The sequence below is a fragment of the Opisthocomus hoazin genome, chromosome Z, assembly GCF_030867145.1.
Source record: "Opisthocomus hoazin isolate bOpiHoa1 chromosome Z, bOpiHoa1.hap1, whole genome shotgun sequence".
In the NCBI taxonomy this organism is placed as follows: domain Eukaryota; kingdom Metazoa; phylum Chordata; class Aves; order Opisthocomiformes; family Opisthocomidae; genus Opisthocomus; species Opisthocomus hoazin.
In genome coordinates this window covers 68,063,168-68,080,664 of record NC_134454.1, presented here as the reverse complement: position 1 = coordinate 68,080,664, position 17,497 = coordinate 68,063,168, and the positions used below count along the sequence as shown (strand labels likewise).

The 17,497-nt window shown below is 38.7% G+C and overlaps 1 protein-coding gene across 2 annotated transcripts in view; it reads left to right on the top strand.

Annotated features, from left to right (window-relative positions):
• ZSWIM6 (zinc finger SWIM-type containing 6) overlaps positions 1-17,497 on the top strand; it is a 110,661-nt gene that overhangs the window by 64,110 nt on the left and 29,054 nt on the right. For both annotated transcript variants that reach the window (XM_075411561.1, XM_075411560.1), the window contains exons 3-4: positions 6,787-6,935; positions 7,457-7,607. In XM_075411561.1, the coding sequence (XP_075267676.1) occupies positions 6,787-6,935; positions 7,457-7,607 (300 nt within the window). The remainder of the gene's footprint in view (positions 1-6,786; positions 6,936-7,456; positions 7,608-17,497) is intronic.

Genomic DNA, 17,497 nt, shown 5'->3' with positions numbered 1-17,497 from the left:
TGCTTTATATAAAACCTTGATTTTTAATTTTTTTCTCTCATGTTGGCTGTACTAGTTCTAGTTTTCATTTATTTCCAGCAACAGGCAAAAAAAATCAGCTCTTGAATACTAGTTATTTGTACGTAAGAATGATCTGGGACTTTAAAGAGCTCTGACCACAACGGGTTTGTGACTTCCTTATGAGCTGGCTAGGGAGATGGAACAACTCGGTAGTACTTTCCTTTGACGAAAGGTGAATTGGATAATTGGTTGCTCAGAATTGTCTTACGCAGCATTCAGTGACTAGCTTTGGCCGCCTTCCTCGTGAAGGAGGTAACTAGGGGAACTAGTGAAGTGACTTACACTGGTACAGGTTTTGAAATGACAAATCCATTTGAGTTCCTCGGTGCATACAGTTGATGCAGTACCCTTTTTGCTTTGTGGCTGAGCCTTGGTGCAGGAAAAAATAAGGGGGTGCTGTTAGAAGTGCAGGAATGTGCTGTCTATTCACTGAATTCTTCAGGAGAACAGAGTGATTTATTGGGAATACTATTCTGTATTTGCTGTGCTGAAGGAAGGTTGTGCACATTTTTAGAGCACAAAAGCACCTCTTAGATTTGAGAAGATTTGTTGTGTTCTGGTTGTCTCTTGTGACACTGCTACTGCTCAGTACGTCTTCCTAATGATTTCAAAACTGGAGATCTGTGGGATGTAATCTTCTGTATTGAAGACAACTGTAGTTATTTGTACTGATACCCTGATGTCTCTGCTGCATAACTGTTGGCTTCACCTTGGGTTTCAGTTTGAGGATGCTCGCTCGGGAAGCTGGATGTAGATTTTGATCCTGCTTGGCTGAGGCTTTTTTCCTCCCTATTAATGGTTGCACCATTGTAGCAGAGGAAGATGGCAGGTGTGTAAGGCCAGGAAGAGAGCAGTTAGGGTGACGGATTGTCAGCCAGGTTTGTCATCTTGGATCTGTCTCTTTTTCTTAGGTATGAAACTTTCACTTAAATAAATTGGTTGGAAGGTCAAACTACATTCCTGAGATTTGGAGTGTAAATAAGAAAAGAACTGCAAGATGGGGGAGTGTGGGGAAGAAGGGTCTGTTTGTGTATTAGTCTTTTGTCAGCAGTGATTTGTTGTTATGTGCATAGTGAAAAAGGATCTGCCTTCTATTGATGTAAGGGCAGCCTAGCAGACCAATTTCATTTTTATCTTTTAACCTCTACTGTTTCTTTCCTGAGTGTTTAGTGCTGCTGTTGCAATCGCCGCTCTTAGAACTACGATATGGATTTCTCCAGACTTTATCCCATTCTCTGACTTGCAATACAAACCAGTATAAAACCATGTGCAGATGAAGTCATATTTCAGGGGGAACACCTAGGAGAAAGCGATTTAAGCACATTTGTCTGCTCAGAAGCAGAAGTACCTGGATAGTTGTTTCTGTATTTGTCCAGGCAAATTTAGGTACATCCTCTGCATTCATTAAGCTGTAACGTGTTAGGAGTGCTTGTAGAGGCATTCAAGAAGGAAAGACTCATGCAAAAAAAAATGCTTTGAAAGAAAATTTCAGAGTATCTAGCGTTGTTCCATTATACATTTAAGTTCCAAAAGGCCATCGAGAGATACAGATGAATATGTGTTAATATGAACTTAGTGTATTTAGCTGAAATGATGGGAGTTTTAGTGGAAAATTGTAGGGTAGAATAGGGCTGAACAAGAGAATATGATGTATTGCAACTCTACTAGAAAAGGTTACCTTTAATGTTAAAGAAGATACATTCTTAAAAAGGTGATGGAATCTTTCATATGGCCTTGCTTAAACTGGCAAAATTGATTGAGAGACTAGTTGCAAAAGAAGAATGTAGAAAATGGCAGCTGAGTTTCCTTTCAAGGATGAAAGTGAAGTGCTTCAGTGCTTGATGTGACAATTATTTAGTGAACCAGATCTGGGAAGTAAGTAACAACATGACTAGCCAAAATTGAGAAACCCAAGTAGAAGTAAAGTAGTAGTACAATGTACAATAAAATGAAAGACTGATAATTGCAAAAAGACATGAAAAAATAATTTATGAAATTCGTATTTTCAGGAAGGATTTTTTCAGATATATTAAACATTTAAATAAAACTTGTTATATAGAAAAAGTGAGATTTTGTTTTGAGACGTTGAAGGGAAAAATAAATGAAAATAATGCATGCTAGTCTGTACGGATAAGGAAGTTGTTTTATCTGCCACACACAAGTTGACTTAAACTTATGGCCATATTATGAGACCTGGATTTTAGCAGGAGAGATTAGATATTGTCAGCAGATAAGTTTATGCATCTTGCTGTGTGTGCAGATGGAAATGAAAGAATTTTTTGGAAGTTAGACTTGGGTTTTTATCAACTTTCCTCAGCAACTTGACATAGCCTGTCCTGTCTTCGTACTTTCTGTTAGCTCTGTCTACTAACCAGCAGTTGCTGTTTTTCTGTGATGCTGTGAGCTGCTGAATAGGTGTTATATTCCACCCAAGAGTTCTGAAATTAAGTAAGAGTTGAAGTGACTTATGTCTCAACTTGGAATCATTTGGGGAATCAAAGGCATAATAGTATTTTTGAATCATTAATTTCATGATCTCTGGTTTTTATATAATCATTGTTTAGAGTAAGTCTGAGTGCACTAAGTTTATAGAATCAATTCTGTTGTGAATTAGCATACAGCAGTATTGGTTTCTAGCTGGGACCATTCAATCTTTGCATAGTACTCAGTAAGTCATGCTTTTTATTAGTAATCATTTTTTCCGTATGTTTTTCTCCTTAATGCTGCTGTGGAATGACATTTAATAAAATTTTAATTGATCTACAGTTCATTTGTAGACGTAAATTAATATGATTCTTAGAAAATGAAGTTCAAAAAGTTTCAGTATAGCTATGAGTGAGTAATTTGGCATGGCTTCATTTGAGGTTAATACAACTCTTGTGATACTTCAAAAACAAGGGTAAGAGAAACAGTTTGCCGTAAAGACTACGTTCTGTTGTGTTAACCAAATTTCAGTGTTGATCTACACTGGAGTAGTTTGCAGTATAGGCAATTCTTAGCCTATTTTAGTCAATGCTACTTGCTTTACTTCTCCTTCCTTTTCAAGGTTAAGTTCTTCATATACAACACCAATTCTTGAATACTGTTGGTCATTTTGAAAGTAATTGCTCTTAAAATTGTTGCGTAAATGACCAAAGTGTTTTTTTTAAATGCTTCTGGTGCTTAGAACTTGGGTGTTGATTATATTTAACATGTAACCTGCTATGACCAGAAATATAAAAGGCTGTTACCCTGTTTTCAAATTTTATTTGGGTGTTCCGTGTTACAGACAAGTTGTGCACAATATTCCTACTTGATTGCTAAGATTGCAATTTAGTAATTTCAGTAAAAGAGCATGAGTAAGTATGGCTGTATCTATATACTGACTATAAAATTTTTTATTTATTTTATTTAACTGTAAGTACATGACTTAAAACCTATTTCAAAGACCAGTCATGACGGAAGTTGAAAAACCCAGAGGCTGGAGGGAGGGAGATTAGTATGTTAGTGTCTATAAACTGACACAGTTTAATTACAGGTTTTAATATTTTGTGTAATTATACAGTGCTTTTCACTTTCATAGTTTGCATGTGAACTAATTTATCCTCATGACACCCCTCTAAAGCATATAAGTAATACTTATCCCCAGTTTACGAATGGGGTTTGGTCCTGATATCAAACTGCGCTGCAGATGTTAAATTCAGGGCTGCCCATGTTCTGCTCCACAACCAAAATCTCTGTCTGCTGAAGCCTCATGGTGCCTGTTCCGGACTGCACTGTGTCCTGTGTGAAGCGGCTCTCGCTGGCTGAGCCTGAGCCTCCCTGCCAGCTACTGCTGCGGCTTTGTCTTGCAGCTCCTAGGGCTCTTGTCGCTTGCGCAGATAATTTCTTGTCTGCTCACCCAGTCCCATGTCTTCAGAAGAAGAGTTGGAGGTTTAGAAATCCTGTCTGTTGCCCAGGAGTGGTCTGTGTTTTGTCTAGTGTGTTTCCTCTCCTGCTCAATCGGTGTTCGCCTGGCTGTGAGTGAACGTGGTGGTCTTGAAAAGTGCTTGGTTGAGAGATGTGGAGATGGTGGTGTCTCAACCCCAAACCAAGCATGATGTGGGCAGTGGATGCAGAGGCTTGCCCAGCAGCACCAGTAGGATGCCTGGCAGCTGCCATGGTGGAAACGTGGTTTGTACTCATGCCTGATCGGACACGCCATCTCCATGCCTTGTTAGTCCATGGCTGGTGCTGAAGACTGCTAATGGTGTTGAAAGATCAGTGAATTAGCAGCTGGTGCTGGTTACATGTATACTGAAATTTCTTTATACTTCCCGATTAAAAATCTTGATCTTAATGTATAAGATCTTGTAAGGAAAAATGGCTCTGAGCCAGACACATCTGTAGTACTGTGCTGAGCAGCATCGTAGAGCTCAGACCCTCAGCCTGGTGTTTTCAGCTCTTACAGGCTGCTTCTAGCTCACTGGCACGAACGTAACCCTGGTGTAAGTGTAGCTATGCTGAGTCTGTGAGGAAGGTGTATTTGAGATCGTGCTGGGAGAAGAGGCCTTGGTGGGGGCAGCACTGCTGGCCCGGTGCAGTGGGCACCCTTGCTTCTGTAAAGGAACCCTGTTGTTTAAGAATCTGCAGTAGCTGTGTTGAAATTTAACCTTCCAGCACAAACTGACCGATGAGCTCTTGATAAGATGTAAACAGTTACAGAAGGAATCTTGTTTTTTCTCTAAACGGGGAATCTTAGCTGAGGAATCTTGGCTATTTTTAATTCATTTTAAAAGTAGCCATGCTGAGATTATTTGAAGATAAATCTCCATTGAGGTGAGGGATAAATATAAATGTATTTTACATACTGGTGCTTTTATATAGTTCCTTTTCACAGGTCTTTCTGAGCAATTAAATATTTAAACTATTTGCAAGGTGATACTGCAAAACTAGGTCTGTGCAACAGCTGTGCTGCTTGTTCTCATGTGGCTTGATTCCCGTTTTTATCTTGTTCTTTGCAACTGAAGACTTATCAGTATGCGTTTTGTTGAGCTGACTAAATTGAAACCCCCTGAAAACTAGCATACTGAAGATGGAAGCACTCAGAAGAGAAGGTTTTTCATTCCTTGTTTTTTGTACTGTTTTGGGTTTGATTCCTGTCTTCTGAGACTGTTATGGTTCCTGTGGAAGGCGGGAGAGTTCATTCACATCTTCAAAAGTACAATTTCTTACTGATCTAAATACATGTGTGTGTGTGTGTATTTATGCACACAGCAATGTAGCGGTCCCAGCTGTAGGCTCTGAAGTTGGGAGTCAGTTTAGGAAGTTGCTGAGCCGGAGGACTTTTTTCACTTCCTCAGCAACTAGTAGACAAGACATCCCTCTGACCCTTTAAATCTTCCAGTTGTATATTCATTGAATAAAGAATCCGGCATTCCCTGCAGCTGCTTAAAAGCTTCACGTATGTGGCAGAGCTGCAATTGTGAAATGAAGGCTTGAATCAATACAGTCAATATTTAATTCCTGTACATCTGAAGAGTTGTAACTGTCTTTGCTTTTCAAGTTCTCAGGACTTTTTTGAAAAAGCAAGTTTTTACAAATCTGATTATGTATTTTTCCTTCCCTGCCAGTACCCTTTTTTTTGGCTACAGAGGTAACGTGGGCTTGGATTTAAGTTATGGATTGTACAACGTGTTTTAGTTTCTATCATCTTCTCAAAATCTAAGAGACAGAGATTACACAGGTGCAACAAGCCCAGAATCAAAATGTCAAGTTAACTTGAGTCTTGGGCATGTTTAAAATACCTCACATCTGGTATGGTGATGCACTGCTGTGAGTTGTTTCCCTGACTGTAGAGAGCAGTGCTTTTCAGCCTGTTCAGTCTGAATACCTTCTAAAACATTTCCAGTGGCGATGCGGTTGTCTTCAGAAAAATACAGATTGCAAGATGGTGCAAGAACTTGTTTTAGTTCATTTTGTCAGCCTTTAGAAGAGGCCACCAGTGGAAAATCACTGATCTCAACTGCAAAATTTGTGTTAGAGAAGCCTGTAACCAAAGCATTTCCTGGTGTAAATCTAGTCACTTCAGTTCACACTAGGGTAATTCGGGTAGAGCTGATTTGAATTGACTTTGCTGATGACATTGCCTATGTAAAGCTGCTTCTTTGGAAGCACCACAGTCTTACACAGCTGTAGCTTTTATTTAGGATGGAAATGCCTTTAGTGCTTTAAGACTTTGGATTTGTGTGGGCTTTTTTTTTTCTTGCACTTTGTATAGCTTTGCAGAGCCATCACAGCTCAGAGGCACAGAGGAGATGATTTTCCTGATGTTCATCAATAGCAGTGCTCACTAGCAGTCAGTTAAACCTGAGCAAGATTGCTGAATGTACAGGAATTACACGGGTATTTTGAAGAGAGTAGTTTTAACATCACAGTTGTAGAAATACTATGCAAAGTCTAATTTTCCTTGTAAAAGCATTCTAGTATAGCTGCTGAGATAGGAGGAAAAAACCTCTCCTTGATTTTAGTGTTTTCTATAAAATAGTTTTTTTATTTAAATAACTTCTCATAGGCTGTAATTTCTCAGTGCTTATCACTACTGAGGAGAAATTTCAGTCTATTTTAAAGAATGTTTAGATTAAAGCCAAGACATCCGAACCAGAACAAAACACAAATCTGAAAAACTCTGTGGTAGTCCTCTCCCCTTGACCAACGAACCTCTCTTCTTTATGTAGAACATAATGATTTTTTTTTTTCTGTTTGCAGGTGCTCCTGACCCAACAGCGGGTGCTAGCATAGATGATGAAAACTGCTGGCATTTGGATGAGGAGCAGGTCCAAGAACAGGTTAAACTCTTTCTCTCCCAGGGCGGATACCATGGATCAGGGAAGCAGCTTAATTTACTTTTTGCAAAGGTGTGTTGAGTACTCAAAACCTTCCCTTTTTTCTCTCCCCTGTTCCCCAAGCCAGCCTGTACTTGTCTGTGTCTAACTCAGTCCTGTTGTTCGAAAACAAGACAAAGCCTTTGGAGCACGATGGTAACTTCAACAAGGAGCCGTACAGCAATGGACTGCGATCTGATGTGCGTTAAGATCCATTTAAGGATATGAAGTGGCATTTCAACTGTCTGCAGCATTGCTGTTCTCTTCCTTCCCACCCCTAAAATGTTGGAGAAACCTGTAGAAATTGGTCTTGCAGCAGTTTGCGTAACACACCTGTGGATTACTTGTGGAAGAAGTAGCTTTCAAGAATTGCAGTGGGATACTGAAACCAAAAATGGTTAAAATTGGGAAGGCAGACTATTTTTTCTATTTAAAAATTTCACATCACATATGTAAATTTCTTATTTAACAGAGGTGGAAAATTTAACACTGCAGCATATTGTTTATACTGTGATTTCTTTTTTCAAGTTTGTATTAAAAGACTTGTTTCCTAGGTGCGAGAGATGCTAAAGATGAGAGATTCCAATGGAGCTCGCATGTTGACCTTGATAACAGAACAGTTCATGGCTGACCCTCGTCTGGCACTTTGGAGACAACAAGGAACTTCAATGACTGACAAGTATAGGCAGCTCTGGGATGAACTGGGTAAATGCACAGGCTTCAGAAAAATTTCGAAGTTCATATGTATAATGAAGAAGCAATCACATGTTTGGGGTGGAGAGAAACTTTATTTTTGTACTAGGTAAAGGAGGTTAGTTTTCTGCAGTTTTGCTGTTCAGTTAAGGTTGGGTGAAACTAAATTTGTGATCTACAGTGTGAAACAATTGCAGTTGGAGGAGAGGAGCATGGTGTGAAACAAGTACAATTACAACAGGTTGTAAGTACCTGAGGATCTAAAAAGAATAAAGCACAAAGTAGAAATGTAGCTACGCGGCTGAGGGTAAGTGTATAAGCCACTAGTGCTAAACTGGAAAGGCTAAGGAAGAAATCTGTTCATAACTAGAGAGAGAAAGGGAAGATAATCATTAAGAGTGTGAGAAGATGGCAACAAAGGCAAGCTAAAACAACAGGCAGCTAAAACAATTAACACTGCTTTACAGGAAAGGTCAGTTGTGACCAGATACATGGCTTAGTTGTACAACAAAGAGGAACACAGGCTGAAATGGACAGGGAATATTTGAACTGGTAAGGTCTGAGGACAGTTGCTCTAAAGAGTTCCAGAAACTTGCTAATACACTTTTGAACTACTGCTTCAGAAGTTTTCAAAATACATAGGAATATGTGGTAGGGAGGCAAAATTCAAAACAACTTGAACATAAGTGTCACTGATATTTTAAAGGTGGGTAGGTGAGTGGAAAAGAGTATTGAGTAACCACAAGCATTCCTTTCCTACATATGAGGTACTGGAACAAACTACTATCCAGTTGATGTGTAAGTGTGTAGAAGATAAGTGACAAAACACAACCTGAATTACTTAAAATACAGTTGTAAATCTAAGTTGTTTCTTTAAAAGATAATTCACTGAGTGTATCAGTGACGGGATTAATGTGTGTATCTTAGCTGTAGGAAGATTTTTGGATGCTGTTTTGGAGGCTTTCTCAAAGCCAGGTGAAGACACACAGCCTAAATGGAATCTCTTTGTGGTCACTGCGTGTGCGTGTGCGCGCGTGTGTGCGTGTGTGTGTGTGATTCATGGAACCTGGGAGTCGTTACCTCTTCTCTCACTGAGTATGAAAAGACACTTCAAGTCTAGACTTAGAGTCTGTCCAGAGAAGTGTTATGGTTGATACTCTATGCTTGACTTACATGGTGTGGAACATGGCAATAAAGAAATATTAAATAACAAACAAACAAAAAACCTTACAGATGATGTCCTATGGGACAGTATGAAGAGAGCCAAAGACCATAAATGCTTTTAATATATTCTGAAGGTCCAAAATCAAGCTAAATGAGATTAAATCCAAGCAAGAATAACATGCTTCATTTAGAAAGGAAGCATCAGAAGCAAAACCGAAGTTTTCCACTGTTAAAGGTTACAGACAACGAAGATTGATTGCATGTTGACTGATGGGGCTAAGGCTGGGTATAACCTGTTTAGCATAAATGATGTTCACTCTAAATGAAGCATTTGGCTAATAAAGCACTAGCGATCTAGTTGAGATGATAGACTTGTGGTGGAAAGCCTTACTATCAGAGCAGGCAAAGCTCTGTTAGGGAGAGTGTTGATACAACTACTTGTTTTCAAGTGTAACAACCCTTTTAGTATGTCATTTTTATGATGCCTCGGCTTGTTGAGGAATAACAGGGCACATGCTTATCTGGACATATAGGCAGCAAAATTATATCCCACCAGTATTGAAAACTGGAGGGCCTCATGCTTCATTGCTTATGTGGGTTGACCTGGTAGGTGATGGGAGACGCAGAAATGTGTTCTCCATCAGTTATCTGTAGCAGTCTTACTACGTGCTGCCAATAAACGTAAAAGATTTTGTTAAATTTTCTTAGGGGCTCTTCTTGTTTCATCAGTTTCATATTAGTATCATTTTCTTGACAGCACCTGTCTGAAGGTAAAGGAGGTGGAATCACTGTGCCTGCAGCATTGAATAAGCAATGTTTTAGATGAATTGAATGGATTAGTTTAGCTCTGTTTAATCAGAATTATAGGTGCCACTCCCAAAAAGCTGCAGTGCAGCCTCCAGCCTCACCATTACCTCAACTGCTGTATTCGCAATCTGAGGCAGACCCTGTTGTTTGTCCTGAACTGCTCCGCTGCCTCGAACAGTATTAAAATATGTTGATCATGTACAGTGGCTTCAATTGCAAATACATTTTAATCACTTGAGGTATGCAGTAAGCTAAGGGTAGAACTGAACTTGGTTCTTCTACTCCCAGCTTGTCTTTGTTTCTAAACTGTCCATTTCTTTCCCGCACTAGTAGGACTCCTTCCACTGGTGTTTAGCAAGTTCCCTCAAAATTGCTGTGAATTGGATGAATCTTGCCAGCTTGACTCCTAAGTTGTGTGAAATTTACAATCTGCTGCCATGTTTTTGCTAGGATTTCACCTTGAGTTTCCCTCGGATTAAACACATCCCTTTTTCCAGGTGAAACATGCATCTCTACCAAAAAAGTGAATGTGTAAAAGTTGAATGAGATTTTAAGGGAGACCAGAGTTACAATAGCAAGCTGCAGAAGGAAGAGAAGGATGGCCCTGGCAATGTATGATCTGTGCCAGTAATGGCAGAGAACTTAAATGTTGTGTTTAAGGGGGTGATGTTCTAAAATAATGTTGGCTTCCTGTCTTGTCATGTTCTAGGATGTCAGGGACCTAAAATACCAATAAAGGGGGTGAGAAAGGTCTTTGCATACTTAACTTTTTGTATCATCTGTTCGGGGTAATCTGGGAGTGGCATATATGTATGTCTTTAAAAAAAATTTACCTATGATCTCATTTATTTCTCAGGTAGGTAGCAATTTAACATTGTAGTTATGGAGAATTTTAAGACATTATAAGTATGCAAATAAAGACTCTTCTTAATAAAGGCTTGCTTGCTTGCCCTGGTATGCTGCCTGCCAACTGCTAGGCATATGGCCACTTTGTTGGTTCCATCTTCGTGTACTTGAATGACTTCATCTTTGCTCCGTGACTAGGTCACTTGAGCCTTTCATTAGAACTCAACGGATGCTTCCTGCCTGGCATTGGCAAGGGCACTGGAAGGACACACTGGTCTCTGATCAGAGTTCTTGCTGAAGTTTACGGTAACTTGTTGACTTCAGTAGAAGTCGGATTGGATTTGAATGTTTGAAGGTGCTGATTTAAAAACCAAACAAATAAAACCCCCCAAAACCACCAACCCCCGTCCCCCCCAAACCCCACTGATACCCCACCCAAAACACACAGATACTTCACATCTAAGTGTGAACATGGCGATTTTCTAACACAAAGTCCTAATTCTGTAAGCAATTTACAATTCAAAAGCGTACATAAGTAGCCAGGTTTTTTTAAAGCCTTTAGATCAGGAGGAAAAACATAGTAATTATACTCAGCAGATTCCCCTGTTGTACATCAAAGAATCGGTTGAGCTAAATGCTCCTTACGGAACTCCAAAGGTGTAGTATTGGAAAGATCAAGATTATAGGTCATAGCTATAAGGCTTGCTCATACGTTTCTCATACTAGAAGAATTTAGATGCAGCTTCAGTAATGCAGTGGTGAACACTTCTAGCTTGCCACAGTAATACATGAATGCACTTCCCAGATTTAGAGCAGAGCTGGAATTCTTCATGTTGTTGTTTAAATGGTGTCTCAGTAGGTAAATTTCACATGCTGAGCTTTAGGTATTTAACTCTTGATGACCATGGTTGGAGACTTCAGTATGTCAGAATGGTTGATTATCTGAAGCCCCTTGGTTTGCCTTTTAATTAAATTGCATTTGTAAAATGAGGGGAAATGGAAATGCACAGTAAATGTCTGCTGATGCCTGTTGAGCTGTGATCTCTTATTTGATGAAAAGGTCAGTTAACCTTCTTCATAGTCTGGAGGGGAAAAAAATGGACCATGCAATCTTACTACAGTGGTAACTCATTAATATTAATCCATGAAAAATTAAGTATGAATTGCTTGTTCTCTACAGAAGTACAAAGATTTCCTTAACAAAAGGGGAAAATTTGACTTTGTACCCCAGCCCGGGGATCATGATGGCTTCAAGGCTCTGCTTTGGAATTAAATGTTGAGTACTGCCAGATGCCAAACATTGGGAAGAAGCTGAGTTTTGTCGGCAAATGGGATCTGCAAGTTAATTGGTGTTTTCTGCAGGCTTCTGGCTGTGAAATGGAATTGGAAGCCCTTTAGCCACATGGATAATACAGAACCTGAATACAAATGTCACATGTCACCATCAGGGCCCACTGTGAAACAATAGTGTTCCCACTTGAACACTACGCCATTACAGATCATTTAAATATGGGGATTACATTTAAACTAAAAGCCCTATTTGCCTTTTACTGCAATTTAAATGTCCTCTTAGCAAAAGCTAAGTGACAAATTAAATGAAAAAAGTGCCCACATTTTTAAAGCTGTAATGCAAAACAACCTTTTATTGCTTCTCATGTGCCACGAATGAATCATTATACTTGTCAACCCTAAACCAAGCCATAATTGGAGCAGCTACTGTTATCAAAGCAGGGCTTCTCTTGTGACAGCTTAATAAAGCTGAAACTGTTAAATTAAATCCCAGATGCTTAATCTGATGAAAGCAGTCAAGTAGAAGAATCTATGACAAGTATCTACTGCTCGGTGGAGTGATGGAGCCCAACATCTTGTCAACACGTAGATTACAGGATGAGATTTTTTTTTTGTGAACTACCATTTTCAGTATCTTTATATCCTCTTGCTTGCCTTCGTGGTGAAGAAACTTCACATAATTTGCATGTTTCAAAACAAACATTTCTAGCGTATTTCCTCCATTTTGATATTTAAGAACTGTTTAAGGGGGAAGAGAGCTGGGTTTTTTAAGTCAAGGATTAGTTTCTTGTTGAACAAAAATGTGATGGCTATGTGATGGGCAAGAGGGTGTGTCCAAAGAGCTCTTGTAAAGGCAAGGCAGTGGATAAAATTTGTGAATGTGTTCTGGTTTCATCATGCTGATGCTGGTCTCTGGTCCCCTTATTTTATGATGCTGAGGAGAACTTGAAAGGTATTTTGCACTTGCAGCTGGATAGTCTCCACATTGTAATGCATAAGCTTCTCCTGTCTCCCTCAACCACTTGTTGATATCTAAAGCTTTTAAGTGTAGGAACCTCCCATGATATAGCCATGAGCCTCATTCATGGAATAAAGCTTTCCGGGTGACATCGTTAGAATCCTTTTGTTGTGCACACTAAATAGGTTGTTGTCATGAAGGTATTTCCTGAGTAGAAGAACATGTCTTTGCCTGAGTAGTTCTAGTAGTCTTAGTAATTTTTCACTAGCATTTTGCCCTGTTGTGGGCCACTTTCTAAATGTTAGAACAGCTTGATGACCTACTTTGAATTAACATTTTCTGATATTTTGTCCACTTTCTGGATTAGTGTGATACATTTTTGTGTTAAAATTTGTAATTGAAATGTCATTTTTACAAGGTCATGTCATGTAGAGAAATAGTGCACTATATTTCCTGAAGGATCATGTGTAAATTTTTATTAATAACACTTGGCTCCTTATCTAAAACTTAATCCTAAATGTTGAGTTTAGGCAAGGAATCATTAATTAAGAGATATTTAATTACCATTTTGCTGTGAGCAAACAAATGATTGTTAAATAATGCTTTGTTGTTTTTTGTTTTTTTTTAATTTGGAAACCACTCTGAATTTTTCTAATAGAAGTTTATATTGATCTCTGGAAAATACAAAGATTTTTTTTTTTCTTTTTTTAATCTTAACTAAATGAAGCTGTTTTCCAGCTATATCTATGGCCGGCATTGATTCCCTTTGCAACTAGAGAGACAAACTTACATGAATGGGACATGCCAGGTGGTCTAAACAGATTATCTGTGCTTAGTACTGAAGTGGAAGGGAAAAAGGACAAAGCAGCTAGGGTTGTTGCCGGTGTGTCCCCTAGAGAAATTCCTTCCTGATGCCAGATTTGATGACTGCTGCAGAGCTGCCATGGTAAAGGATCACTGAAGTTAAGCATTCATTACAGTTTTTGTGCTCTAATACCATATTTCTGGATCTGTATATCTTGTGCAATTGCTTTTTCAGGATCAGCTATGAAGTAGAAGCATTCACTTTTCCCCATGTTTTACTGTATTTCAAAAATGGTACAGCAAGGCTCTAAATTTCATATTTGAGTGCTAAGCTTGTATCCATATTTTCATGATTTCTTTGAGTATCCCAGGTTCTAATGGCATCATGTTCTGCCTTAAAGCTAAGGAGAATACCAGTGCCCTGCACCTGTAGAAAATAAAGTTAATTTCAAATTTGGAAGTTTAGGTTAATCACTTGCACATAGTACATTTCTGGCCCTGAAGTGCAAGCTGTAGGAAGACCTATGTTTCAAAAAAGGTGGGATGCACCGTGCCTTGCACCATTTCCCTTGGTCTTCCATCGTGGGACTTCTAGGTAGAGTGATATCTTACACATATTTGTGTCTTCAAATGTATCTTATCCAGTCTTTGCTTAATTGATAATTCTTCTTTTACTTCCATTTTGTTTAATCTTAGCTACCACAGTGTGGTTGCCATACAGTTATAAAAAGCGTGTGCCTTTAGTTCACACACTTAAGGTTACATCTACTCTTTCACAGAATGAGCTGTTAATATGTCAGTTTATTTGAATGATTTGTGCTATTGGAGGCACTGAATTAACAGTACTTCTCAATTAGCATCACAAGACAATATTGCTGCTCTAAGGCCTGTGTTGTGGATGACAACTTAAAGTAATTGCTCTCATGACCCTGGAATGTCTTGGTTTTGGCTGTCACCTACATTTCCCCGGTGAATGAAGCCAGGCTGCAGTTCTGCAAAGATGGGTTCAGTCCATCTTCTTTGAGGATGATTTCCTTCCTCCGTCATTATTGGCATGTGCCATAATGGTATTTGAAATGAGGATATATGAGGCCAGAGTATGACAGTAAGTAGGAGCTGTTTTCAAAGAGGGTATTCTTTCTTGTGGCATTTGTCGAATTTGAGGAATAATGGTGAAAGTAATTAACTTTATAAGCATAGCTTGAGGGGTTTATTTTTAATGCCATACAGAAAGTTTGGGTTTCTGTTTAGTTCAGTATGGAAAGTACGTTTACAGCTGGAGCTGAATTTCTTGAAGTACCCGCATTAAAACAGTTTTTGAAGTTTTTGTTCCTAAGCTGTTAAACTGATTTACTTCTAAATGTCCTAAAAAATTGTTCTGTATTGAAGCTGGTACAAAACTCATTGCAGCCCTAACTTTGGAGTTGTGACTGTCAAGATTAAGGGCAGAGTTGTACTATCAGCCCAAGCTGGTACTTAGAATTATTTTTGTTCTTCTTCTCACTCTTTATTTTTGATACTTCAGTAACATTAAGCTGCCATTTAATTTTCCAGTACCACTTGTAGTAAATACCAGAGCTAGAGAGAAGTAATACATTTATGGAGAGGATTTACTGAATCTTCCCTGATTTCTGTGAGCTCTACTGTGGTCCAGCAATCTAGCCTTGTGCCATTTTCCAGTTTTCTGTCTTGAATGGATACTAGAAAAATAACTGAAAATTTGGAAAAGTAATTCAAAGTGAGACATGCAAGAATCTCGATCTGCTCCGGTCTGTCAAAGCAAGACAAAGGAAATCCTTCATAATAGATACATATGTAGACTAAAAAACGGATGAGGAAGACACTTCTGCCAAGCAAACAAAAGGTAGCTGAGAATTGTAGTTAGAGGTGAACAAATTTAACTAGAAAAGTAGAAATAGGCTTAGAATTTTGTCTTATGGTAGACAGGCAGTAGATCAGCTAACAAGGAGCTGTGCTGGATTTTTGTATTAGGATTCTTAATTGAAGTATGCTTTCTTAAAAAATTCAATAATCATTTTTAGACTGGAAGATGAAGGTAGCTCAGAAAATCTTAAGAGTAGGAAGAAATTCAGACTAGACAATCAGAATGCGTTCTTCTGGCCAGTTACAGTGGGCTATTTGCATCCTGTGAGCATAGTTGCGACAATCATACTTTTTTTCTGAACTTGCCACTATGCAAGGGAGTCTTTGCACTTGCTCCACTTTTTTGTTTTAAAAAGAGAGGTATTTTAATACCTTCCTTTTATGAATGTCTTGTTTTGTTTGATGAACTTATCAAGCTTTCCAGTTTTGAGTCTTCCTAAAAAAATTAGCTGAGGAATTAATTCATCTCAGTGATAAATTTAAATAGAGGTAGGTTAGTGTATTTATAGCTAGTAGTCACATTCACAATTTTCAGAAGATAAGTTAGTGTCTCTGAAAATGGACTGTGACTGCTGAGAGTGTGTTACCAGTTAAATTATTTGATAAGGTATCTGATCTCTGTTTTGGCCAGAAGCATACATTGTTCACCACTGAGCTGTAAATATTGGCAACTACTTAAAATTGTGAAGAATCATATAAAGATACTTATAAAGGAATATTTTTGTACTGGTTTTGCTAGTATTAGCAGTGCTTTTACTTCCAATTAGCTGTCTGTGGACAAGTGAATGAATAGTTTTGTGGTTATTAGGGAAGTTAATCAGTGAGATTAATTTGCAGGTGCTTTACACTTTGCTCTAGCTTTGTAGACTAATAGCCCATGCCTTACTACAGTGGTTAGGCTATAGGGTAGTATAGGTGCATAGAAATGGGTGTAATGGAGGTGGCAGATCATAAGTGCTCTTGGAGATTGTAGTCATAGGCTATGATACTGTAAACTGCACCTGTCAAACAATTTTCTGTTCTTATATGATACCCTTTGGTCAAATGGCAGAATGTCTGCAAAGATGCAGCAGTTTTTAAAACAAACTCAGAAAGGCATAACCCAGAACAACAGGCTCGTGCAAAATGACAGAAGTGCTTAGTTAGTTCCTTTTGTACTAAAAGTTGAAAATGCAGGAAGATAAGAGCAGGAGTTCTTGGATATTTGGCATACAGAGATTAGAGCATGTAGTTATGATACTTTAGAAGAGAATCTCAATATGTAAATACCAGTTTCCTTTCAGCCAAATACACGTGTGTCTTTAACTCTGGGATGCAGCAAGAGAGAAAGGGGAACTTAAGGAATTAGGCATTTTTTGTCCCTGGGTTACACCTCCACTCCCTCTAAGGTGCATTTGGAGTTTAGCGTGCAGAAGGGCAATGATTCCCTCTTGCCATCAGTGCTGCAGGTAATCTATTGCATTAATCAGCCAGCTAGTGTGAAATGCATGGGGAGTGATTATGCTATCATACACAATACAATCAGCATGAAGCACTTGTCAAGACTAATACATCAAACTTTAATTTAGTAATAGAATGAATTTGAGCAAAATGAAACACTCTTTTCTCCAAGAAATACAGCACCCATAGAAAGCCTTTTTTTTTTTTTTTTTCCTGAAGGATGCACAGAGAAACAAGAATGCATGAAGGAATTGTTTTTGTGAATAAAATTGTAACTTGGATCCAGCTGAATGCTGAGAGTACTTTTTCTTGGGATTCTCATCAAGGAGAGAACAGCACTGAAGTGCTTTGCTTCTTTTCACTATTGTGCATAAAAGCGACTCTTTAATTGTAGAGCATTCTCCAGTGGGACTTCTGATAGTGCTTTGTTCTAATAGAGATCTCTCATTGCCTGGAGGAGAGAGGTGGCTTTGCCAGTCATTCTAAAGGTGCTTGTCCTTCTCCTTGGGAGGCTATGAATACCATACACTACCTCCTTTGAGGTTTCCAAGTGACTGTCCCAGTGAAAGTGCATGTGTGTTTAAAATTTAAACAGATGTAAACCACTTAAAAATTCTTTGCTGACACTTCAAAGCGGTCATAGGTTCTGTTTCCTAGTGTTGTTTCTATTCTGGCCCTTCCGATGCTGGGAAATTTGTGCTTTTGCAAT